A 25,074-nucleotide genomic window follows, 5' to 3' on the forward strand; every position below is an offset into this window, starting at 1 on the left:
TTGCGTTCCCTCATGACTATTTAATCATTCCTGTGAATGAAGGTAATAATAGTTAAGGTTTTTTAATGTTATAGTGTATTTTATTAAATAATTTTTCAATTATTAGATAATGGCGAAAATATTTACACCAACTAATCAAATAAGATTAACTAATGTTGCGGTGGTTCGTATGAAAAAAGCTGGGAAAAGATTTGAAATAGCTTGTTATAAGAATAAAGTTGTTTCGTGGCGGAATAATGTGTAAGTTTTATTTTTTCTGTGAAATGTTTACTTTGATAATTAATTGTGTCATTTATTGTCTTATATATAAATTATTGCTTAGTCATTTCTCTGCTATAATTTATTCTGCAGATCTTGATGCAAGGGGCAAGAAATAGGTAGGTGTTTGTATTAGACGAGAGGTTTCTATGTTAATCAAAAACGGATATTAATGAAGTATTCTTTTTAAGTGTTTATTCACTACTAGAATTTTATATGACGAAAATTTTGTTTGTATTAAATTTTACTATTCAAAACTACTTGTTCCATTGGGGTCATTTTCTATTAAAATTACTTATTATCAAGACGATTTTGTTCCTTGTCATTGTGTGGCGTGAATTCAGTCCTCAAAAAAGCAAATAACAGATGTTATAAAAAAAATTACTTGTTTAAGAATTAGTTTTCAGCCTTAAAATGGAGTAAAACCCCCAAATAATAAAACAAGACTTGTTGAGAAATATTTTTATATTTTCTCGCAACTTTTGGGCAGACGTTGTATGCCCTCTTCAGGAAAAAAAGATGCTTGAAATGTTGATCAGTGACAAACTTGCACAATGCTTCAATTTAAGACAGCCATATTTTCATTGATTGATTGATTTATTTTTGTGATATAATATTCTCAAAAAAAAGTCCAAGTTGGGGAAAAAATTACAAGCAGAAACAAGAGGCTTGTATTGGACCTAACTTTTTGCCGTGTACAAAATAGTTCCATGAATTATGTGTTTGGAAAGAGAAATTCTAATTGGGATTAAAACAATAACTATACTTTCTTAAATCAACGGTTAAGTTGTGGAGACATATTTAGGTACGATGTAATTTAATAATTTTGTAGAATTTGCTATGTAAGTAATGTTTACAATAATTTTACTTTACCAGTGAAAAAGATATCGACGAGGTGCTTCAAACACATACTGTTTTCACCAATGTATCCAAAGGACAAGTGGCAAAAAAAGAAGATTTACTAAAAGCCTTTGGAAAGGATGAACTTACAGAAATTTGTAAAGAAATTTTAAAAAAAGGTGAACTTCAAGTTTCGGATAAAGAAAGACAAAACCAGCTAGATTCCTTATTTAAAGATATAGCTACAAATGTTGCAGGTATAATAACTTTGCTCATATTCTTCAATATTTTATAGATGTATTGTTGAAAATTTATAATTAAGTTTGATATGTTTTCATCTTATATAAAAGGTCTTGGGAAAAAGGATAATGCCAAAAGAAATTACACGTTTATTCTCAATCCCAGCCTTACAACTAAAAAAACCACTTTTTATTTTGTTCATTTGGTATATGTATGTCGCCTTAAATATTTGACCTTTCTGCCATTCTATTTCTTGTAAGAAATTTAAATGGATTGAAACAGTTTTAATTTTGAGCAACGACAACGCTTTCCTAAGATTTGGCTACTCTAACCGTTTGGTGGAACCGCATTCAGTTTTCCTGAGCGATTTCTGGCTGTATCCCTTACCACCATTGGTGTTAAGATATCTCTACATAATGGAGCTCTTTTTCCAATCTTCTTTTATGAAGTTAGCTACAAAAAAAAATCATTTAATCCTATCATTGAGATTAGGTTTAGAATCTTCTGACAAGAGAGGGTGGCTAAGATTGTTTCGCCTTAGGGTACATTCCCAATTTTTCGAATTGTTATGAATCTAACTGTTAGGGCTTAGGATTTTTTGTCTTGACTTAGTGTATATAAGTTTTTCATTAGTGTAGGTATCGATAGGGTAGAGTGAATCCTTACCCTTTGACGGGTAATAATTTGCTTCTTAACTTTTGTAATAAGAAGAAACAATAATTTTGCAGATAAATGTGTAAATCCCGAAACAAAGAGGCCATATCCAGTGTCTATGATTGAAAAAGCTATGAGAGATATACATTTTTCAATAAAACCTAATCGTAACGCTAAGCAGCAGGTAAAATGCTAATATGTATTTACTTATACTTTAATAATTAAAGTAATAATGCAATTATTACAGTTTACAATTTTTCTTTTTTAAGACTTTAGAAGTAATACCACAATTAAAAGCAGTAATGCCGTTAGATAGGGCTCAAATGAGACTAAGGGTTGCACTTTCTGGTAAAGAAGCTCGGAAATTGAGAGAGAAGCTTGCGGCGCTTACAACGTCCATAGAATCTGAAACTTGGGATTCTGGAGGAGAATTACAAATGGTACTGATTTATTTCTATTAATTATATTGATGTTGCGGACGAGTATTAATATTGCTAGCAAATACTTAGTCAATTTCTCTTTGTTTTAGATATGCCTTATAGATCCTGGAAGGTATAGACAGGTAGATGAATTAATTCATTCAGTTAAAGGATCTAATGGGATGTTAGAATTGTTGCAACTTAAAGAGGTCACAGAAGGAGAAGAGTTACTCGAATGAGTACATTTTTATTTATTGTCCGATTTGTTCTGTAATAAATAATTCTTGTTTAAAATACTGGGTGTTTTAATAATTGTTATAACAATGCCCATTTTTCCTAATTTTCTGTGAGAGTGGCAGTATTTCAAATGTTGCAGAATTATGAACGTACAAGTATTATTATTTAGCGCTTATTTTTGCGACAAAACGTTTGTTCCCCAGCCTCCAGCACGAATCCTTCTTGAAAAAAAGACTTTCGTTCCCACCCAAAACCAGACCCTTTTTTAACCATCTCCATCAAGAACTAAGGAGGCTTGATCACCAGTCAGTGTGCGCACACAAAGGCACTCGAATCCCATATAAATCCACTTTAGATTCCTAAGCTTTTCAAAGAGATTGCTTGCAAGATAAATACCGTACACAGTAGCCTACACCATCCTTCAAGTACGTAATCAAAAGGTGATAAGAGTAGAAAAATTAAAAAGAGAGTAACGGAAGAAATATCAGAGGGTTGTCGCCTTCCTACTTTTATTCTCCGTAAGTTATGTATTTTCTAGAAAAATTAAAGCTCCGTCAATCCTATACATCCATTAAGGAGACTAAGATTCTGGCATGTTACAAGCCAGACTTTTTATAACTTTTTTTTTTATGCAGCTAAAGCATTTTATTTCATTCGGCTACAATAAAAAGATGTACATATGTAGTATTAAAAAAAACGAAAATGTTTCAATTTTTATGGATCACTACGACGTTATTGTTGTCGTATCAATTTTTTTAAATTAAGTTTATTTTCAAATAAAAAAATATTGTTTCCGAAAAGGTAACAGTGTCATATGAAACGATTTATCAGTTATCTACTACTTGCCCAAGGGGCATCAAATGAGGTTATAAACTGTTCATAACCTTATGTGATACCAACATTTGTTCCTTTATAATTAGTAAAAGAAAAGAAAATGAAAAGAAGAGTGGTAGTTACTGGTTTAGGAGCTATTAGTCCTTTAGGAATCGATACCCAAACTTCCTGGAGAAATCTGATTGAAGGTACCTGTGGAATTCAAAAACTCAATAGTAAAGATTACGAAAAAATACCATGTAAAATAGCTGCTTTAGTGAAAACTGGAGATAAACCAGAAGAATTTAACATTTCAAAGTTTATAAGTAAAAGTGAACAACGGACAATGTCGCAAGCGACGATATTCGGTTTGAAGGCCAGTAATGAAGCCTTAAAAGATGCCCAATGGACGCCTACTGACCCAACAGACAAGCAAAGAACAGGTGTTTGCGTAGGTATGGGAATGGCAGATTTGACAACTATTTGTGAAACCTGGGAGGCTTTAAAGCAGGGTTACAGTAAAATTAGTCCTTATTTTGTACCAAAAATACTTCCTAACATGGTAGCTGGACATATAAGTATGAAATTTGGTTTTACTGGGCCTAATCATACAGTTTCAACTGCTTGTGCAACTGGATGCCATGCTATTGGAGATGCGTTTAAGTTTATACAGAACAATTATGCCGATGTAGTAGTTTGTGGAGGGGCAGAAGCTAGTGTTAGTCCAATAGCAATAGCTGGGTTTTGTAGATTACGTGCTTTGAGTACATCGTTCAACGAGGATCCGCAGAAATCATCACGACCATTTGATAAGAAAAGGGAAGGTTTTATAATGGGAGAAGGTTCTGCCATTCTCGTACTGGAGGAATTAAATCACGCTTTAAATAGAAAAGCAAATATTTATGCGGAGATTCTAGGCTACGGTTTGTCTGGTGATGCAGCACACATTACTGCACCGCATGAAGACGGAGAAGGTGCTTACCTTGCCATGTCCATGGCTCTTAGTGATGCACACTTAAAACCAACTGATATTACATACATTAATGCACACGCAACATCCACACCTTTGGGCGATGCTGTAGAATTGAAAGCCATATCAAGACTTTATAGCAATAATACTGAAAAACTGGCGGTTTCATCTACTAAAGGCGCCCATGGACATCTATTAGGTGCTGCAGGAAATCTAGAGACCCTGTTCACAGTAAAAGCAGTTCATACAGGAGTCCTGCCTCCTACATTAAATCTAGATAATAAATGTGATGAAAGTAAAAATATTAACTGTGTACCTCATAAAAAACAAGAATGGACTTCAAAATATAAAGTAGCATTAAAAAATTCGTTCGGTTTTGGTGGGACTAATGCATGCATTTGTATTGGAGAATACCCAAATTATTAAGTTGTATTGTTTGAGTCAAAAAAAATTTAATGATCTAGAATGAAATTATGTAATGTACAACATTATGAGATAAATGGAACTCGTATGGCGAGAATTACTATTCTTGTTCTGTTTTATCCTACCTCCTCCGTATTGATAGTACAAAGAATAACTTAATTAGATGTACAAATCTTTTTGATAGAATAAATTTACAGTTATTTAGCAAAATAAAATGAGTTTTTTCAAAAAATCTACTACGAATCTTTTTCATAGAAGTTGTTCAATCTACCAATGTTTCTATTTATTAGCTCTCATTGTTTCTGGATTGGTAACACACATTGCCAAACTTTTAATGGAGCTATTCCAAAATTAATTTAGTAGAATTCAATTGGGCACCATTATACCAATTGTACTTTCTCAGATAAGTAAAATTTGGAGCTGAATTATGATAGTACTTATTTGTACTTTTTATTTTTTCTTCCAATTTTATAAAAAAACCCAGACTAAAAAAGAAATTTAAAGACTGTATCCGTTTTGCTGAAAAGCTTTATAAAAACATTTCTACAAATAAAAATACTGAGTTGTGCCCTCAATCATTCATAGATCTCGCCCATCAGCACTTAATACCGTTTCAAAACAACCAGAAAATAGCTGAAAATTCCAACTCCATTAAATTGAGCATATTATCCTGAAAAAAAACTCAATTAAGACTTGAGCTGTCTTTATACAGTTATGGATTTATAACTTGTATCCGCAGAACATGTAGTAGATCTATTAAAACAACCTGAAAAAGAAAATATTAAAGAATAAGATTCAGAATACTGAATAACAAAAAAAAAGAAAAAGCTTTTTGTCTTTTAATTACGCAAGAATCCACTTCGTGGCATTTGCTGAAATTGATGAATCTCCTCAACGATGAACGTTCCAAAATTAAAATCGGTCAAGAAAATTATATAAATGTTGTTGGATACAACTGCAATTATTTGCTTTTTGCTGATACAAAAAACTCATTGTTGAGTTTTTATAAAAATCATTTATTATATAACTTATAATTACGAAATGTTGTTTATAAAAAAAAAAATTAACCAGAATCATTTTTTGTTTTGGCTTACTACTCGTAAAATAGCGTATACGTGATTTTCTTTTATGATGGAATGTAGAAGTACATTTATTTAATCTTACTAAATACTATACAGTCGACAAAAAAGTAAACTCTAAATGGGCCTTTAGAGGGAACTTTTAACAACAGTTCGACCGAGCTTAATTTTTTTTTTTCAATTTTCTTGAGAAAAGTTTCAATTAAATAATAAGCTTTCATCAGTTAGTAGAAAAAGAAGATTAAAAAAAAACACGAAAAACTTGAACTTACGGTACAGGGATCATCCAAAAAAAGGTAGCAATAAAGGCGTCATCACCAAAACGAAATACCAAATTAACACTTTCTAGAGACTTCCATTAAGTTTTTTTTACAGTTCACAGCTTCACTTACAGAACTTGCGCCAAATAAGCTTTTTCCCGAGCTCACAGGACCTTAAAAAAACATGTGTATCCAATGAAATCTCAAATTTTAAAATTTGACGCGAACGCTGAAGAGGGAAAATGCATTACTGTTGGAGAAAGTCTTCCTTGTGTATTCCAATAAAAATAATTGATTCACAAAACAGTCTTACAAAATTTTTACCAAGACAAAGAAGAAAGGAATTCAGATTAAATAAAAAGACGAAGAAATAATATAAACACTCAAATTATCTTTTACATACTGAATAATAACAAATCTTTATATATGTTATGTATTATATATAACAAATAATTGTAATAATACTTTTTTCCAATTCAAAATAGTTTGTATTTTTTTTTTCTTTTTACTTTAGTTTCCAACAACTAAATATATGATGTATACACACTAAAGTACTCATTTGACCTCATCTTCAAAAAAGTTATTTAAAAATTCTATATTACATAAGTAACTGTACATTTTCTTTCTTCTTTCGTAAAAAAAGGAATGTATTTCCAGCTTCCGGATTTGTGCTACACACTGCAGGCTTTTGTAATCTAATATTTTGAAAAATTCTGGTGTATTTCAAAATAGTATATATATATATTTTTTTTAAATTAAAAATAATAATACAGAACATTCCGTAAATAATTTTTTCTTTGTGGAGAGCCCAAAGTTTAAAGAATATAGTCTAAACAATTTTGTGGTTTAATTTAAAAGTTTTCAGATCTTTCTCGAAAAATCTTTCAATTTAGAAAGAAAATTTTTTGTTACATGTCCATTCAATCAATTGTAAGCAGGCTTCAAAAATAGATTGAAAATTGTGCTGTAGAAAACGATAGAATAGATATGAAGAAAATCGGAAGGAACTAAATATATATTGAAATGAAACAGCGGAGGCCGAAAACCTGAGAACGATAAATGGAAATGCAGAAGGGTTTAATGAGAAAAGTGACGTTCATCGGAATGTTAAAACGTTTATTAGACTGTAAATGAATGTAACTTCAAATGACTTATTTAAATTAATATTTAATGGTTTAAATGTTTTCGAGAATAATACCATAAGATACAAACCATTTTTCAAAAAGAGAAAATACTGAACTTTAAATGAAATATAAATGAGTACCAATTTAATTATATTCAGTTTTCATTTTATTTATTCATTTTGTGCCAAGATTTTTGACAGGTATTAGGTAATCTACAGGGATTAAACTAATTAACAACTACGATCCTGAAGATTACCTAGTCCCTAGGTCGAAAGCTTGGCAATAAAATATATTAATGAACAAAAATATAATGAAAGGAATTGGCAATAATTTTTCTTGCCTCAAAATGTTTTGAAAAATCTGGGCGAACGAGTTGAATTGTTCTTGTTTGGACTATTTTATAATCCTTTTATAACCTGATTTACTGACCTTTATGCCGATGATAGACATTCCTTAAAAAAACGTCGATAGCAATAGAAGAAGCTGATGACATCATACTACAATTTGGTGGTAAAAGATGATGAAGACTAAAGAAGAATGGAAGAAGTGAATGGAGAGGTACTTACAGGATCATAGATCCAAAAAGTAATAGGCAGAGCGATCATGAAGATAAACGTGATAATTTCCGATTCTTTCTCTTAATTGTTTATACATTAGTCTCTTAACTTCTGGCCTAAAAAATTGTAGATAAAGTTTAAACGTCTTGTTTTGATCCTAATTATATTAAGAGATGTTTTGCCTTTACGGAAACAACTTACAACACCAGAATGTTTACAAAATCCCAAAGACCTCTTAAAAAACAAACAACAAATTCAAAGTAATATACAAAATAAACATAATAAACTATTCGTATTATATTATTAAAAAAATAATTATTCTAATATCAAATATAAACACTATTCAATAATCCTTGACCAACTTCATGCCATTTTTTTTTTCTTTCTTTCTTTTTTCGCTATTTATTTATTTTCACTTTTCCTGAAGGAACAATGTTAAAGAAATATAGTAAAAGACTCAAAATATTGAAAAATACAATACAAACTTCTCTTTTTCGTAATTCTCAATTTTGAAAAAAAAAATAATATTACGAATAATGTTATTTATGTTAGGAATATGTCATTACTTTTCCTAGATATTGATAGTAATGCTGCATTGTGTTTTTCTATTGTTAAATTATCAAATCCCTGTAAGAAAAAGAGTTTTTTTTTTTTTAGTACTGTATAAAGTGCAAAAATCTGAGCTTACAAGATTAGTCGATAAAACAAAACAACGAATATTTAGAGTAATAATAACAAAAAAAAGACTAGCCCTTTAAAATTCTTTGGCCATGTTATAATTTCTTGTAATTTTTTAAAATAATCTTAGCTGTGAATTTTGAAAAGTTATTTGGACCAATTTTTCTATTTTGTTTTAAGCACTCTCAAGCAGAAGAAGTATTTAAATAAGAATTAAAGATGCTATAAATTATTATTGTTTAAATCTGATTTAAGGATTTTTTTTTTTAATTTTTTCACACTTAAATAATGCCAAACGGAAACAAAAAATGGAAACCGGGAGTTTTTTGTTTTGTTTTGTTGTTGTTTTTTCTTATTTGGATGTTGTAAATGAATCAGGTTTATGGCTGACACATAATTGTTGAAATCTCATTCTTAGCGTTTGTCTTAATTCTTCTCTCTTCTGGGCTATGTTCACACGCGATTGGAATTCTTTCACGTCTTCTAACGGTATGTAGCCTTCTTCATCGGAGGATGTGGAATCCTGTAGCAGAAATATGAAATTATTTATCAAAATTATCTTATAAATACTGAAGAGTATTTATTATTAATCTAAATGGTTACTGAACTAAGAAAGAAAAAAAAAGTCACTCATTGTGAACATTTAAATGTCACACATTCTTTTATTTGCCACAGATCGAAAAAGCCTAGCAACCAATAAATAAACTTAGTAACAAGAAGTAGAACAGATTATAGTGAAAGTGATTCAAGATTTTCTGTAAAACAGCTCCAATGATTAAGATAAAACTCCTTTTTTCATTCTACAATTTTGATTTGAGAAATTAGTTCATAACTATTAAATAACATAAGAAAAAACACTCACACTTTTTTTTTTATTATAGTTAAGTTGTTGACTTAATAAACAATAATAGTTCACTTTTTGTTTAATTAAAAATTTTGATAGTTTCTCAACTATGTATTAGCTCCCAGCATTTTTTTGATATTTTTACATAAACATTTATTTACGTTTTATAACATTTCCTTTAATAATATTTTCAGGGACATTCTTTTTAAAGCAGTTTTCAGAGGGGTTGGTGTAAAAGTTTCTCTGTAAGGTTCCAGTTTGACAAACTGTAGAATTTAATAAGGATCGTAGTTTGAAGAAAATGCGTTACTTATAATCTTGAGAATACTGAAGATAAAGTCGAATGAGTGACCAAAACAGATTTTTAAAAAATATAAATAACGTTTTTATAAAATTTATTGGCCAAATGAATTCAAATATGGTTATAAAAGTAACATGACTACTGACAAATTAAAAAAAGAAATGATTAGTATATTCTTCAGAAATATTCTTTTAAACTTGCAAAATCTAAATGACAACCAAAAAAATGAGATTATCAAACGATCAAACGATTATGTAGTCAGTAAAAGTTATCAATAGTTTTTAAATCCTACGTACCTCCAACATCTGCTCCAGTGATAGTATGAACCTGCTTTTCTGTTGTGCTTGCTGATCTGATGGTTGCAAATTAGAAATACTTTTACAAACACCTGTAAAAAAAAACATAGGAAAACAAATCATTTACATTATGATGACTTTGTTTATAATTATTACCTTTGATACTACTCATGTTCTGTTTATTAAATCTTAAAAATAAATTCCTAAGTAAAATAGAAATTTGTATCTGAGGAAAGCAGAAACATTTACAGGCGAAAAATCTTGGACAGAAAAATAAAGACCAGGCGCAAGGGTCGCCAAAAGCCAAAGAAATTCGTAGAAAGAAAGGTGGATCAAAATATGTCGACGTTTATGTTTTGGAATAGATGTTGACATTTTTCTAGATAAACCAATATCAGAAATTACTACAGATTATTATCATTTTATTTTTTTCAAATCAAATTGAATACCATTTAAAGAAGAAAAATAAAAGAATATTGAACTCATCTTAAATCACAATGCACTTTTTTAAACACAGTTGACAGCAAATCGAGGGGAAAACCTCTGGAGCGTGTTAGTTCACTTCCTACCATTTCGACCACTATTTTGCTGCAAGATGCTGTCTTACAAACTCGCTGAGTTTTAAGGTTGATACTTAACTTTCTAACTCGACAAATCTTAATCAAATCCTAGACATTTCATTCCATATTCTAAAAAGCACACTTTTTACACGATGTTGGATTTAAAAACTGTAATAGAATTGAGTGCTCATTAAATTATAATCCATATCACCAGCTATGCTGTTTTAAAGAACTGCTGCATATAAAAAGATAAATGAGATAAATAATATAAAATAAGCCTCTAAAATGTGTTTCATACAAGACGTTAGGGATCTCCTTGGTTCTAAACTCAGGCATACAAGAACTCTGATTGAACGTATATATACTAGGAGATCTGAAAAGTCTTGTAAAATTAAAAAAAAATAAGCAATTTCAGCGTAACTTCGCTAATTCACTTAATATACAACATAATTGAATTAGCCTATAAGTTGTGTAAACTTTAGTTATTTATATTTATAGATGAAGTTATAAATTTACCTTCATTGCAAAACTCATCGCAGCACGCTACTTCTGAACCTTCTGGTGTACTTGAAGACGTACTTGCGTTGTTATTACCACTGGAATAGCCGCAATCATGATCATGAGAGTATTCACATAAACAATCTCCAGGTTTCTTCTGCATATTTTCCTTTAACAAAATTAAAAATTTAGTACCTCCTTATAAGAAATAATTGGTTATGAATATAATTGAAAATTTCAATTTTCTAAAAATTATTTTCAATTAATAAGAGGAAATAAAAGTAAACATCAAATAATAAAGAATGAGTGATATAATCATGACTTTTCAGCTTACTAACCTACAGCAATTAAGACCACAAAGAGGAGAATACACTATTTTCTTATTCAATTATGAATTTAACTAAAATACATAGAAATCAATAAAATCAAAACTAAAAGAAATGTAAAAGGAACTAAATCTGGGCTATTACTATCATTTTAAAAACATTTTTTTTTTAGTAAACGTAACCTTTTTTACATATATTTCGTTAACCTTCCCTCAACTAAAAATTAGGCGCCTATAATAGGTTATAATAGTATCGAAAATGATTATTTAATCCTCGAGAGGTAATTTTTAATTCTGTATAATGAGAAGTCACTTTTCTAGAAAATGTTATATACACCTATTTAAAATACGACAACGAGGTTGGTTTTCTTCCTTTAAATCCTTATATTTTTTTTAAAATTCAATTTCAAAGTGAAACAAAATTAAACTTTAGAATTAGTGTTTAAAAGAATATCGTAAATAAATCTTCGATTAGCTGCTAAAACTAGTGTGAATAGTTGTAAGATTTAATAAAAATGATCTTTCATAAAAAACAAATGAAAAGAGATTATTCCGTATGCAAATTAAGAGGTATTTTTGTGTTTTCGAACAAAATAAATCTCGAGGGCAACTCAAGCGTGCTTTAGAAGAGTATAACTGATTTTTTTTTTTTTTTTCACGGCATAATTATGGAAGATTAGAATTTAGTATGTCCACATCCCCACTTTGTTGTTTATTCTAAAAGAGCCTACTTCATCTAACATTCAAAGCTGAATGTTACTTTGGAATTAGTCAGCAAATTTATTAAGTGGCGGAAACATTTATTATGGGCAACATTGTTTATTATGATTATGGAATCAATGGATTCCAATCCGAAATAGGTCATAAATAGAAAAAAAATGCGTATCAATGAGTCGAAGAGTAACTTGATCTCCAGAATTACTAACGTAAAGGTTGCTTAATAAAATGCTTTTCTGTCCATTATTAATTTATGCCTCTCATATCTTTAAAGAAATGAAAACTATTACTTCGAAAGAAAAACTGTAAGGACAATTTTTGGTCCTGTAAACGAGTATTTTCAGAGAGAAAAAAAACCTTCGACTTTAGATCTGTTGGGGAAGGCGAACGTCAGTCTTAATGTAAGATACAAGCAGACTGAACTGAAAGGGTCTTGTGGCCAGGACAGAGGCGCAGTGATTGATATATCTGAAAAAAACAAAAAACAAATTGTTGTTGGCCAAATTGATAGGCCTCAAATGTTAGAAGCTAGGACGGCTAGATAGAGTCAAAAGATGCAAGAATCTTGTTAAGTTCATGTATTTGGAGAGCACACAAAACAAATAGAAAACTGTGGACGACGAACCCTAAGCAGGGCAGGACCACTAGTGTTATAGAGACACTAAGATAGAAGACTTTATCATTACTACTCTTGAGTTCCAGGCTTTTTAATATGTTTATACACTTAATCAAAGGCAATAATCCCGTAATGTTTACAACTTATTCTATAAAAACTAAGACTTACTTTTGTAACTATACATGAAAAATAAACTTCTGAACTATCTCCATTAACTAAATTATTTTTCACATCTTCTTCTGTAAGCATTAAATCTACTGAACATTTTCTTACTCTGGTATTTTTTAGTTCACAATTTTCATAATAAATATCAGACTTGTCGGCATCTTCCGCAACATTTGTCACCTGAAAATGGTAAACAGGACGGTTATTTAGATTATTCTAGAGAAGTTTAAGTGTAACTATACTAATGAGCACATGCTGGATAGCTTTTTAGTATTTCAATATATATGAATTTAAAATTTTGATTGAAAGAATTAATTAGATTTCTAATTATTTAAAACAGACTCACTGCATTCTTTATAAACATTTTAGAATATTGAGTTAGTTTCCTTAGCTATGAAAATTTATATATTTTCTATGAGCAGTTTAAAAAATATATTAGAAATAAACTTAGTATTTATAGACTATTACTCTCAAGAAATAAGATCAAAATTTCAATTATTAACATATAACTTCAGTCTCATTCTACTATATTACGTTTCGATTTCTTCATCTAAGGTTTGTCCATTTAATTTAGTGGAAATATACATTTTCTTTTCCTTTTTTATTCTTCACATTTTGTTCTTAATCAATTATAATAAAAATTACCGTTGACTTCACAAAACATTAAAGACTGAATTCTTCGAAAATATTAAAGAAGTATTGATAAAATAGAAAATAAAGTGTATAGAAAAACACGTATTAAAGAAAGAAGAAGAATTGCACATACAATTTAAATTAAAAATAAAATATATCAAACAGAAGAAAATAAAAATTCCATTATTTAAGAAAAGTAAGGAGTTTAGATTTTGTAAAACATAAAGGGAAAAGTAATTAGATAGTGATTTAGATAACAGAGAATGTAAATAAGAAAATTATAACAGAATTTGACGATCACCCCTTAAACAACTGTCCTACCGGACAGTTCTGGATAAAATTAAGAATAGAAAAGATTAAGAAATGCTAGATATCAAGCTGATTATGTCCGAAGTAAGTCTTGACGTTCTCAAAGGTGTCCTTAAAACTAATATGTTTCGATAAAAGACAGATTTTTTTTAGAATTAATGAAAGACAAAAGTAAAAAATTTATTACGACCTCTGCTCTACATTCTTCTGCTTTCCGTTCCTTCCTCTTTTTTCTTTTCAACTTTTTCTGTTCTTTCCTTTGACGTTTAACCAGCTCTTCTTTTGTAAACTGTTTGTACAATAATTCTAGTTCAGTCATTCCACGTTTCATATCTACTGCGATCTGTTATTACAAAAATAAATAAATAAATAACTCAATTGAAGTTTATTTTATTAAATTAATCACAATAAATCTAAACTTTAAAAAAACAACAAAAATCAAAATACCTGAAATTTTCTATTTAATGCGTCTATAGCTACCGCTACTAATACTTGGCATACTGTTTCTTCTTCCTTTAAACGCATGTGTATCCGCTGTAATCTTTCATAAACACAAAGTCCCAGACAAGTTATAACCTCTCCTTGAGCAATTTCAAGGGTTTTTGCATGTCTTTCTCCACCGCTAAAATTTTTTAATAATTTATCAGATGAGGCTGTGGTTAGTGCTGATTTTGCGACACTTTTTTTTCATGTAGTAAATTCTCACACCATTTTCTTTAATTTAAAAACTAACAAGTTTTAACTGACATTTCATTTATTAAAATAAAAATAAAAATTAAAAAAATAAAAGATATTATTGGAAACTGATTTCAACAATCTCAATTAATGATGAACTCTACAGGTGCTAAGGTACTTAAATTATATTGAATATACTGTTTTAAAAACAGCTTAAAAACCTGCTTTCGCGGAAAAAACTCCTCAAAAACAAGTCGTTCCGGAAAAACAGTTTTGAAGAAAAAAAGAAGATCTAACTACAAGTACATACAAAATTAAAAGAAAATAGAGCTATGTTCGTCATGAAGGTAAAAACTCGCATTCATCCTCTCACAAAATTAACTATCTGAATGCCTGACGTCGGCTATCCAGGGAGTCTGTAGCACTGCCTAACGCTTTAAAGGCCTATTACAGATGTCATCACTAGATGGCCGCCATTCAAGAAACCAAGCCAGTGTATGTGCGCTGGCGATAAGTTAACGCACATACTTACTCACAATTCAACTTTTTTACTTGTAGTACTTGCTACGGTTAAGTTTCTTTATATAATAAAAAACAATTCATAGATCAGTACTCATCAGAGGAATTTGTGCAGTGTCGAGAAGAGGCACTTAGATTTAGAATACATTATTAATTAAGCTATATTTAATACAGTAACTCCAGAGAATATCTTTTTCTAGAAGAGAAATACTTAAGACCACTGTTTTATACTTTTACCTAAACACAGGTGAAAAATCTACATACATAAGTTCAAGCATTCTAGACGTTATAACTCTATAAATTGCCGACAGATCAGGCAGTGATATATTATAAGATCATCTTTATTAATTAGAGACCCTCAAATTTATATATAGCAACGTCTGCAACTTAGACTCAGATAAAATGCAATTACCTTCCCATTATGTCAGGTTGTACTCTAGCCACAAGAGCGCTTACATAGTCAGTATTCGAGGGTAGATGTATATGTTTTTCTGGTAAACATCTTTTGATGCCTGCGTATAGAGCAGGTATATAACCTTTTTCACGTGTAGGTTCTGGTTCTTCAACTAACAGCCAATAGGCTCGTAGAACTTTAGTACGACAATCGGCACAAAACCTGAAAATAAATAAATACAATTAGTACGAATATAAACAGGATAAGTTGATACCAACATTATTTTTATAAAATATTGTATTAAAATTTAGGACCTCAATAAACAGAAACATTATTTTCCATAAAGAAAATAATCGGAGCAAATAGGTAATACCATAAAAGTTAGAAAATTTTCAAACCACGAATCTGAACATTTAAATGCCGCGTAGCACCTATACGATATAGAGATAGACAAAATCTCTTAACTAGATACTAAGAGATCATCTACACTATTTTCAGTCTATCAAACGTCATAAAATTGCAGTTTTAAAACAACTTCATGACAACAGCATCCCTATGCTGATATTATACTTTAGTCCCCAAACATCCAAAATTGCAGACAGATCAGGCAGTGATATATTATGAGATCATCTTTATTAATTAGAGACCCTCAAGATTATATATCAGAAACGTCTACAGCTTAGTAGCATGCAGCAGTATAGCTTTTAGTATATTTTCAGCTGCTTTTGCAGATATCTAAAGAAAAGGTTATGATTGGGTAAGGTAATAATAATTGGGTAACTAACCTGTGTTTTTGTAAATAACATTCCAGTGTAATCATTAAAGATCTTGCATCAATTAGCAGCACTTCTTCTCTACATTGTGGTCTCATTATGTCCCAGATTTCTTTCCATGGAGTTCTAACTTTTTGATAATCCAAACTATGAAGAACACATCGTCTGCTTCTTCTTGATCTCAACTGATTCTCAACTAATTGATTCAGTCTTGTACTGAAAACCATATTAAGTTCACCATTATTTTCAAGGAAAACATATGTTAATATTTTTAGTACAACGTTTCGTGAAAATGATAGTCGGAAACTTGGAAAAGGCTTACGATAGCACCCTATGTAAGCTCTTGTGATAAGCTTTAAATAAGTGCGGTATAAATAAAGAATTAGTGGAAATAGTAGAAAATGCATTTATAGTTTAGTAGGGGCTTTCTTGGCAAAAGAATTTATTTATAAACAAAACAGCTTCAACAAGTATACTTATTTGCTGAATGCCTAGGCCAATGGTTCCTAACCAGTGTTCCGCGGAACCCTGGTAAACCCACTGTAAACCACGTATTGACATGGAATTTTGTTCTCTTATACACTTTGTTTTTCTCAATTATAAACAATAGTTATTTTGTGCAAAGATCTATAAATTTAGAGAACATAAAGGGTTGAAAATTTTTTGGGTCATGAAATTCTGTAAAATTGTGGCCGTTCTATATCTCACACAGTAAACCACGTATTGATATGGAATTTTGTTCTCTTGTACACCTTGTTTTTCTCAATTATAAACTATAGTTATTTTGTGCACAGATCTATAAATTTAGAGAACATAAAAGGTTGAAAATTTTTTGGGTCATGAAATTCTGTAAAATTATGGCCGTTCTATATCTCCCTCAGTGAACCACATATTGATATGGAATTTTGTTCTCTTGTACACTTTGTTTTTCTCAATTATAAACTATAGTTATTTTGTGCACAGATCTAAAAAGGTAGAAGATATAAAGGGTTGAAAATTTTTTGGGTCATAAAATTCTGCAAAATTGTGGCCGTTCTATATCTCCCACTGTGAACCACGTATTGATATGGAATTTTGTTCCCTTGTACACTTTGTTTCTCTCAATTATAAACTATAGTTATTTTGTGCACAGATCTATAATTTTATAAGATATAAATCAGTGGTTCTTAACCGGTGTTCCGCGAAATTTCAATTTTAAATGTATTGAAATTTAGAAACTTAGGAAAGATACGAAAACAAAAAATTGTACCTTTTTTTTTAATTTGAATTTAATTTTAAGTTCTTGCTAAATCCCAATTTTTAAATTATTTAATGTTAGTGTTCCACGAGAAAAATATATACATATAATTGTGTTCCGCGTCTATGAAAAGGTTAAGAATCACTTGCCTAGGCAAATGCAACAACATTGAACAAGAGTGATTTTGAAATGTTAGTTGCTTTTAGGCATGAATATGTATTATTATATGTCATAGGGAAATAAAATGCGTAACTGAAAGAATAAAAATAAATAATAATTTTTCCATTTGTTAGTGTTAAAATTAAAAAAGAATCATCCATTTTTGTAGAAAGAAGCGTATGTTACTAACAACGACAATGGCAAGTTAATATATTTACCGATAAAATGAAAATATTAAATGAAATATACTTCAAAATATAGATCAAATAACACTAAAACTAAATGCCCATCACGATACAACTCCGTGGAATACTATTTGTCTAAGAATATGAGGATCACGTAGACTAAAACATCATACAGCTGTAGCTGATTAAACAAAAAAAAAGAAAAAAAACAATTTCCCTAAACTAGCCTTTTTCCGAGGTTATGCATACCTAATAACTGGTTGTGTGGTAAAAACAAAACTACCTGTGACCATGTAGAAGAGCACAGAGAAGTCGGGGTCCTTCAAAATGATCTTCTTTAATAGTTAGATTCCCATCAGGTTTAATGACTAGAGGTTCCATAGCTGGATATCCAGTTTTACGAAGTTGTTCGTACAATCTCTCTACACTAAGTAACAGACATACACACACACAAATTATTTATTTTATATAAAAAAAGTTTATTTATTGTGATCCAGTGATCTGGATCAAAGCTTTGTAGATATTTATAAAGAAAATAAAAATTACAAGATGTTACAGAAATTAAGTTTTCTCTTATCCTAGATAGCCTAGTACGAGCGGGGGTTTAGTTACTTGGAAATTAGCATTAAGATATAGATAGTAATAAGAGTCGGTTGAGAAAGAAGATGCCTGTAGAATTATATTATGTATGACAATCTTTAGGACGTCAAGATTCCTGGGTATTAATGTGCCCTTTGGTTACAACATCCAGAGAAGAGGTCAATTTAAATAAATTACTGTGATACAATTTGTACATTTAAAACATAACATATACCCTTTATATTGTAATGAAGTACAATATATGTAATTTTATAGAACATATAATTCAGAGATAGTCAACCTATTATATCTACCCTCCACTGATTCTGCATTTAATTTAATGCTAACATTATAATTTAGTAATCAATTTAGGCAACTGCGATGTACACACAATTTTTGAGTGAAGTTGTAGAGATATTATGCGCTTAAATTTTTCTTATTTATACTTTGCACACATATATAATACAAACAAAATTTCATTTTGATGCTTAATTTCCACCTACGGCAACCTCCTACCTCTGATATAAATGTTCTCTCGATAGATTTTATCAAAAGGGGCAATTGTGATGCTCATCATATGTAAAACTAACGTACAAATTGAACTTTTGTTTTGTTTTTGGGTACTTGAGTTTACAACCAATTCAGAATATTTCAAAGTACCTAGATTTATTCATATACAGCCTATTCAAACGGATTCCCCAAAAATCTAGATTAAGTTATTCAATTTTTGGCCCTTATCCATAAATACATCATTTTCTAAATACTGTTTATCTCTTAGAAACATCTTGCAGAAAAGATTGATTTAAAAAGAATTGTAAGCCATTAAAAACAAATAAATTATGCGAGTAGAAATAAAAGCAACAAACACCTCCTTCGGCATCCTACACACGGCACTGTCTGACTAAGAGCTGAGAAAAAATCTTTGCACTCTACTTCAAAAGCGTCTCTCAATTCAGCATGTGTGAGCGTATTGAACATATCAGCAAACTTATCCATTTCCTTTCCACGAACAGACGGATGTCCGCAAATTAATCCCATTCCGTTAATATCCATTACCATCTGAAATAAAATAAAATAAAAAATGTAAACACAAATCAAAAAGCACTAATCTAAAACTTCGGGCGTGATTATTGATATTGTTCAAGAAAATTAACAGGAAACAAGAAGAGGCCGAGTTAGTCACATAACGATCAATCTATCCTGATTTATAAGATCAGCCATTGAGACAAGAGATCAAGATAGGCTACGAACTCTACAGGTAAAAAAGGCACTTATATTAAATATCAGACCCAACCAAATTGGTAGTAGACAAAGCTAATGGCAAAGAGTAAGTTTACAAAGGAAGAATGGAAGAATGCCTTCCGAAAACGAGATCTAGGGCAGGAGCTCGTTTTCAGGAATGCGTCACAAGTCCAGTTGGAATAAGCAGTGCAAAATTTCTACTTACACTGCCCAGGCGATCGCAAGTATAGTATTTAGTATTGAAAACTAAATTGCAAAAAACTAGACGCAAAGCACTAACATCTCTTGACACAATTAAAATAAATCGATTCAAGAATGAAATCTACATTTCCTGTTAGGTCTTGGACATTGCTGTGAGCAAATAAAAATATTGAACTTTTGTTATTGCTGAATTAGTTACGAGAGATTTGATGATTCAATTAATATTCAACTGACATAAATACTAAACAGAATCCTATTAAATAATTTCTTTAGTTTCAAAAACAACCCTACTCGTAAGACAATCAATCTTTATCGTAGACACTGCAGGAAAGTTATGCGAAATTATTACGAGAAAAATATGTAATTGAATTAAAGAATAGCTCTAGTCCATAAATGATTCTAAATAACATACATAGTTCACAGTTTAAGTTCCCTTGAAAATTAGCAAAAAATTTTAGAAAAGCGAAGGAACAGACTCAGAATCTTAATTGACCCATAACGAAAATTTCCATATTTATTTAATCAATTTAAGGATTTTTAGATTTGCGTCAAATTAATTTCCTAAACGGAAGTTATATTTAAACAAATATACTAACTACTTCCCCCATTTAAGGCGTACTTGAAGATTAAGAGACTGATCATGATCAGCCCAAAGTAGTCAAATATTGAAGAGTTTTATGACCTATTAATAAGAAATAGTCATATAATAAATGAAGGCCTATTGGATTGATGAAATCGTATATAATATATATTTCTAGAGCCCTTATTAATGATATAAAATCTTAACCATCTTAAAAGTCCACAACAAACTTTAGAAAATTAAATGAGGGTAAGGGTAACCTAATTCACGGCAAACATTCATTATTTTGGATGATTACCAGAGATGACTGCTTTCAAGACAGAATTCAGCATAATGTAATTAATAAATAAACATGATAACCAACTAATTAATCAATTTTGAATTTCTTGTTTAATAAACAAAATTAGTACCATGACATGATGTTGTTAACCTAAAATTTAAATTTATCCTACAATAATAATTTAAATACAATTTTAATTCAGAAAACATAATTTACAAGATTTGCTACTTACAGTAAGATTATCATCAACTACTAACGGTAATTGTCTTTTAGTCAATTTCTGTTTTTCACTTCTATAAACTTCCACTAACTTTGCCATTTCAACAAATGTGAATTAACATTTAATTAAAAAAAAAGAAATAATATATACGTAGCCTACAACTAATGTCACTTAATGTAACAACAAGTTCAACTCTAAACCAACAAGAAAAGTTGCCATTTGTAAACGTCGTATGATACAGGATTATATCAAATTATACTAGAGAAATTCATCACTCGTATGCACATTGGTGCTACTGAGTGCTCATGGATCATGAGGTAGGTTACAACTGGATAGGTTTAGTTATTTTTTTTTTCCAACTGGTTTTTAATTATGAAATATATTCATTTATTAATTCCTGTTTTTATCGGTGTTATTTACTATGTGTGTTTTAAAAATGTAACTTATTTTTATAAACTAACTAATTTTTTAAATAATTGTGCAGAGGTTTTTATTTCTGATAAATCATCTTTAAAACATTCAAATGTAGACATTCCTGGTAGCTCAAATAAAGAATTGTTCACCAGAGAAGAACTTTCTTTGTTTGATGGTAAAAATGGAAAACTATATCTATCCATTCTTGGCAAAGTTTTTGATGTTACAAAGGGGAAAAAATATTATGCACCCGGTGAACATTATCACTGTTTTACAGGTAATTCTAGCTTTTGAGTACGCCTTGTTTTACTGTTCGTATTTTTTGGTTTGATATGTTAAATAATTACGTTTTCAGGACGAGATGCAAGTAGAGCTTTTATCACGGGTGATTTTACCGAAGAAGGATTGACTGATGACTTGTCAAATTTACTATCATCAGATTTAATTGGACTGAAAGATTGGCTAAAACGCTATGAAAAAGATTATATTTACAAGGGTTAGTCGTTAAATAATTATCAACATGTATATGTTTTCAACTGAATCAAGATTTTTCCGCGCCTTTTGATTTGTTTCATGATGTATAGCATTAATTATATTATTCAGTAATTATTTTCGTTTCGTATTGTTTATTCTAATTCAAATTTAACTTAACTACACTTAATGTTGAACGTAATCCTGTTCTGTTCCACTTCTTGCCGATCCCGTTCACAAAGCCTTAATCTTTGTAGGTGTAGTAGGAGAAAGCTCTCCTCTTTTACAAGGTTCTTCTATTATTCCATTTTCGTTTTGCTTGTATTTCTTCAGGTTTTTTAAGAGCCAAAACCGCAATACAGCCTGACAGAATGAGACCGGTTCCTCTCCTGCTGATAATAGTCGGCACACAAAAACTGTCCTCTCCGAATTTGCAACATCCGTGTAAATGGGTACTCTATAAAAAGACTTGAGAGAGATTATGAAAGACATAGGCATTGAGTCTGTTGTAGGTCGTGGAAAGTTATTGTCAGGGACGTTAGGTTTGCCATTGGTTACACAATGTAGGAAATTTTTGAACAATAATTCTCATTTTTTTTAAAATAAAAATTTCCTGCAAATTAATTTTATTAATTGCAATAAATTTTTATCATACAAGTTTTGAATGAGACGAGAAAAAGAAATTAACGCATGACTTTATTTTAAGGAAAATTAATTGGACGATTTTATGATGAAAATGGAAGATCAACATCTTATTTAAAGAGTATAAAATCCAAATTCCACGAAGCTTCCAAATTAAAAGAGCAAAATGAATATTACAATTTGAAATATCCACCATGTAATATAGAATGGTCGAAAGAGAAAGGAAGTAGAGTTTGGTGTTCGACGAGAAGGTGATTATTTTTTTTGACATTTTGTTTTTATTTATTTTAAATTTATATTCTTTTGCTACTTTCTGATGAATATGCAAAAATGATTAAGGAAAATGTTTTTCAATTACAAATTATTCTCGATCTTTTTCTAGCGGTGGAATAAAAAGAAATTGGATTGGTGTTCCCAGAAAGATATTCATGCCTGGCTGGACAGATTTTAGATGTGCTTGTATAAATCCTGAATCAGAACTCTTAATTGATAGCAGTATCTTAAAACAATATGAAAATTGTGATCCAAGATCTGATTCCTGTTTCGTTGATAAAAATTAATTTCCGTCCATTAAAACTGAGTCCGTCCATGATTTTTAAAGTTAGTTCTAGAGGTCCCCAAAACAGAAAAGTTAAGTCAGTGCTTAAGGGTTTTTGGCGTTCCAGTTAACAATTATTTACAACTTATATTTGGCATTCGAAAAAAGCGGGTGCGGAATTCAAAAGTATTGGAATATGCTTGAAATGATTTTTTTCTACTCCTTGACATTGATACTGGAATGTTCCAGGACACTTCTTCAGGAAGTTGAAGTTATTATCGGTCAAGGTTAAAAATACTTATTCAAATGGATATTTCCGTCGGGTTCGTATTATCAGCCAACAGCTCTGAACCCGTTAATAGTGTCAAACTACTCCGCCGACAATCGTTGACAATGGCAGCTGTCTTTTTAATTTTGTGTTCGATGTGGGTTTTATTTATATTCTTATTTTTTTTAAAAAAAAAATAGTGTCAAGCTACATTTGGCACTTAAAACTCAAATTATACCTCTGTTGGCCTAAAGTGCTGTGAAGATTGTCAAGGATAGTCTTTTTGTATTACTGGAATGCTTGACGGCCTCTAACGTGATCCTTTTTATTCAAAACAAAAGTACAAATTAAAAGTAATTCATGTTAATGTCAATTACCAAAAATGTTTATTTTTTTCTTCCAAAGAGGAAATAATAATGGCATTTAGATATAAATGTATTTGTTATATAGTTTTTTATTGCCTAGTATTTTAAGTTTCCCTGGACACTACCATATATTATACGACGAAAAAACGTCGAGTTATTTTAGATTATTGTACAAACATATATTATTCAACTTACACTTTTTGTATGTTCAATCGCTCAATATAGGGTTTTAAAGATTGTTATTTTATATTTCCAACTTTCATACTATATCAAATGTAATCATCACAGAAAGCTGTTTGTGAACAATTAACAATTGGTCTTGAGTGGCTGAAGAAAGATTTGCTTTTTATTATCTAGTAACTTATACTTAAATATTTTATTTTTTGATATTATAAAATTATTTTTCTGAATAAAATTGATTATTTTGGTATTCTTTCTGTTATTTAAGACACATGGATATTCGTAATGACGTTCTTAGGATATTAATAATTTTCAACATTGAAGCTTACTATGAAATACATTGCGAAGATTCTGAAATACCCAAAAATTGTAATGCTAGAGGGATATATAGTAATTCTTTTGCTTAAGAGTAGCAGCATCAAGATAGAAATGATCTTCTTCCTTTTTGACCGAAAATTTCCCTACGGGGCAGACAATATTGATAATCTTGAGTAATTGGTCTAAGATCGGATCTTATTAATCGAGAGGAATGTCTGCAGCATCCTACCTCTAGTCGGCTGCAGGAAATTCGAATCTTTCTATCTCATGTAAGGAATGCCCATCAAAGCCAGAAGAGTTGTATAAATTTCCCACATTTTCAAAAACTACACGAGAAACGCAATGCTTAGAAGAATGCTGAAGAAGCATTGTTTGGAAGGCAATAGTAAGGCAACCGAGGTACATCTGTTTCTGCTGATAATTGGAACACCAACTTACATTAGACCTGTCTCTCTTTCTTGTCTGCATAATTAGCCCACACCTAATTTTACATTTTTACCAAATCTCGCTATTAGAGCACCTACACGATCCATGCATATATAACCCTTGAACTAACTGTGAAAGAAAATAAGGGTTTCGTGGTGGAGATCAAAAGAAAGTCTGATCTGCAATTAAGATTGAGTGCTCAGAAGCTGTAGAGAGGGACCAGTGAACTCACTGCAGCGGGATAAACTAGTTCTAAAGGTATTTAAAAACTACAGTGTATTATTCCATAATGAGTTACATCCTCAATTATATGACAAATCGGGGATCATGAAGAGAAGACTTGCATTAAAGGAAATTTTGATGGCTATGGATTATTGGAAGTGTGCAATTAAATCAACAGAGATGAAAAATGAGAATGTAAACAAGGCAAGGACGTGAGAGAAAGATTTGCAAAAATAAAACTTAAAGGTCAACTAAGGTGAATGATTCTGAAAAGGTGATGAAGCAGAATCCTGTTAGGAAGAGGAAAGATATAGGCGAGCAGATGGCAAGTCCAAAGATTGAGAGTGTGTGACAACAAGGGAGAATCCGA

The 25,074-nt window shown here is 30.4% G+C and overlaps 4 protein-coding genes across 4 annotated transcripts; 3 read left to right on the forward strand and 1 right to left on the reverse strand.

Moving 5' to 3' along the window:
- The first annotated feature begins 25 nt into the window (after nucleotides 1–25).
- Nucleotides 26–2,707, forward strand: Sbds (SBDS ribosome maturation factor). The gene is made up of 5 exons (XM_074115539.1): nucleotides 26–240; nucleotides 1,135–1,355; nucleotides 2,067–2,176; nucleotides 2,262–2,432; nucleotides 2,522–2,707. Exons 1-5 carry the CDS (start codon nucleotides 110–112, stop codon nucleotides 2,648–2,650), a joined length of 762 nt encoding a protein of 253 aa, XP_073971640.1. The 5' UTR covers nucleotides 26–109; the 3' UTR covers nucleotides 2,651–2,707.
- Nucleotides 2,708–3,468: 761 nt separating this feature from the next.
- On the forward strand, nucleotides 3,469–4,951 carry LOC141447735 (3-oxoacyl-[acyl-carrier-protein] synthase, mitochondrial). The gene has a single exon (XM_074115521.1). The coding sequence runs from the start codon at nucleotides 3,583–3,585 to the stop codon at nucleotides 4,855–4,857; it is 1,275 nt and encodes a 424-aa protein (XP_073971622.1). The 5' UTR covers nucleotides 3,469–3,582; the 3' UTR covers nucleotides 4,858–4,951.
- Nucleotides 4,952–6,564: 1,613 nt separating this feature from the next.
- LOC141447730 (gametogenetin-binding protein 2-like) lies at nucleotides 6,565–21,171 on the reverse strand. Its single transcript, XM_074115513.1, has 11 exons — nucleotides 20,873–21,171; nucleotides 19,206–19,396; nucleotides 18,042–18,185; nucleotides 16,190–16,393; nucleotides 15,423–15,626; nucleotides 14,264–14,438; nucleotides 14,007–14,159; nucleotides 12,878–13,054; nucleotides 11,070–11,220; nucleotides 9,994–10,085; nucleotides 6,565–9,075 (listed from the first exon to the last, which is right to left on the reverse strand). The coding sequence occupies exons 1-11, from the start codon at nucleotides 20,957–20,959 to the stop codon at nucleotides 8,905–8,907; spliced, it is 1,749 nt and encodes a 582-aa protein (XP_073971614.1). The 5' UTR covers nucleotides 20,960–21,171; the 3' UTR covers nucleotides 6,565–8,904.
- Nucleotides 21,152–23,988, forward strand: LOC141447743 (neuferricin). Its single transcript, XM_074115538.1, has 4 exons — nucleotides 21,152–21,551; nucleotides 21,630–21,770; nucleotides 22,452–22,638; nucleotides 22,770–23,988. Exons 1-4 carry the CDS (start codon nucleotides 21,233–21,235, stop codon nucleotides 22,945–22,947), a joined length of 825 nt encoding a protein of 274 aa, XP_073971639.1. The 5' UTR covers nucleotides 21,152–21,232; the 3' UTR covers nucleotides 22,948–23,988.
- Nucleotides 23,989–25,074: the final 1,086 nt, after the last annotated feature.

Source organism: Rhodnius prolixus, unplaced genomic scaffold (genome assembly GCF_049639745.1).
Source record: "Rhodnius prolixus isolate KJV_2025 unplaced genomic scaffold, Rpr scaffold_13, whole genome shotgun sequence".
Taxonomy (NCBI): Eukaryota; Metazoa; Arthropoda; class Insecta; order Hemiptera; family Reduviidae; genus Rhodnius; species Rhodnius prolixus.

What these genes read in the sequence shown, in the direction of transcription:
- Sbds (XM_074115539.1), top strand. Translation starts at nt 110, where the DNA reads ATGGCGAAAATATTTACACCAACTAATCAAATAAGATTAACTAATGTT. An exon ending in GTTTCGTGGCGGAATAATGT is followed by an intron (nt 241 to 1,134) that starts GTAAGTTTTATT and finishes TTACTTTACCAG; the next exon opens with TGAAAAAGATATCGACGAGG. An exon ending in ATCGTAACGCTAAGCAGCAG is followed by an intron (nt 2,177 to 2,261) that starts GTAAAATGCTAA and finishes TTCTTTTTTAAG; the next exon opens with ACTTTAGAAGTAATACCACA.
- LOC141447735 (XM_074115521.1), top strand. Translation starts at nt 3,583, where the DNA reads ATGAAAAGAAGAGTGGTAGTTACTGGTTTAGGAGCTATTAGTCCTTTA.
- LOC141447743 (XM_074115538.1), top strand. Translation starts at nt 21,233, where the DNA reads ATGAAATATATTCATTTATTAATTCCTGTTTTTATCGGTGTTATTTAC. An exon ending in ACATTATCACTGTTTTACAG is followed by an intron (nt 21,552 to 21,629) that starts GTAATTCTAGCT and finishes TTACGTTTTCAG; the next exon opens with GACGAGATGCAAGTAGAGCT. An exon ending in AAAAGATTATATTTACAAGG is followed by an intron (nt 21,771 to 22,451) that starts GTTAGTCGTTAA and finishes CTTTATTTTAAG; the next exon opens with GAAAATTAATTGGACGATTT.
- LOC141447730 (XM_074115513.1), bottom strand. Translation starts at nt 20,959, where the DNA reads ATGGCAAAGTTAGTGGAAGTTTATAGAAGTGAAAAACAGAAATTGACT. An exon ending in CATTAAATAGAAAATTTCAG is followed by an intron (nt 14,160 to 14,263) that starts GTATTTTGATTT and finishes TTGTAATAACAG; the next exon opens with ATCGCAGTAGATATGAAACG. An exon ending in CGATGAGTTTTGCAATGAAG is followed by an intron (nt 10,086 to 11,069) that starts GTAAATTTATAA and finishes TTTTTTTTACAG; the next exon opens with GTGTTTGTAAAAGTATTTCT.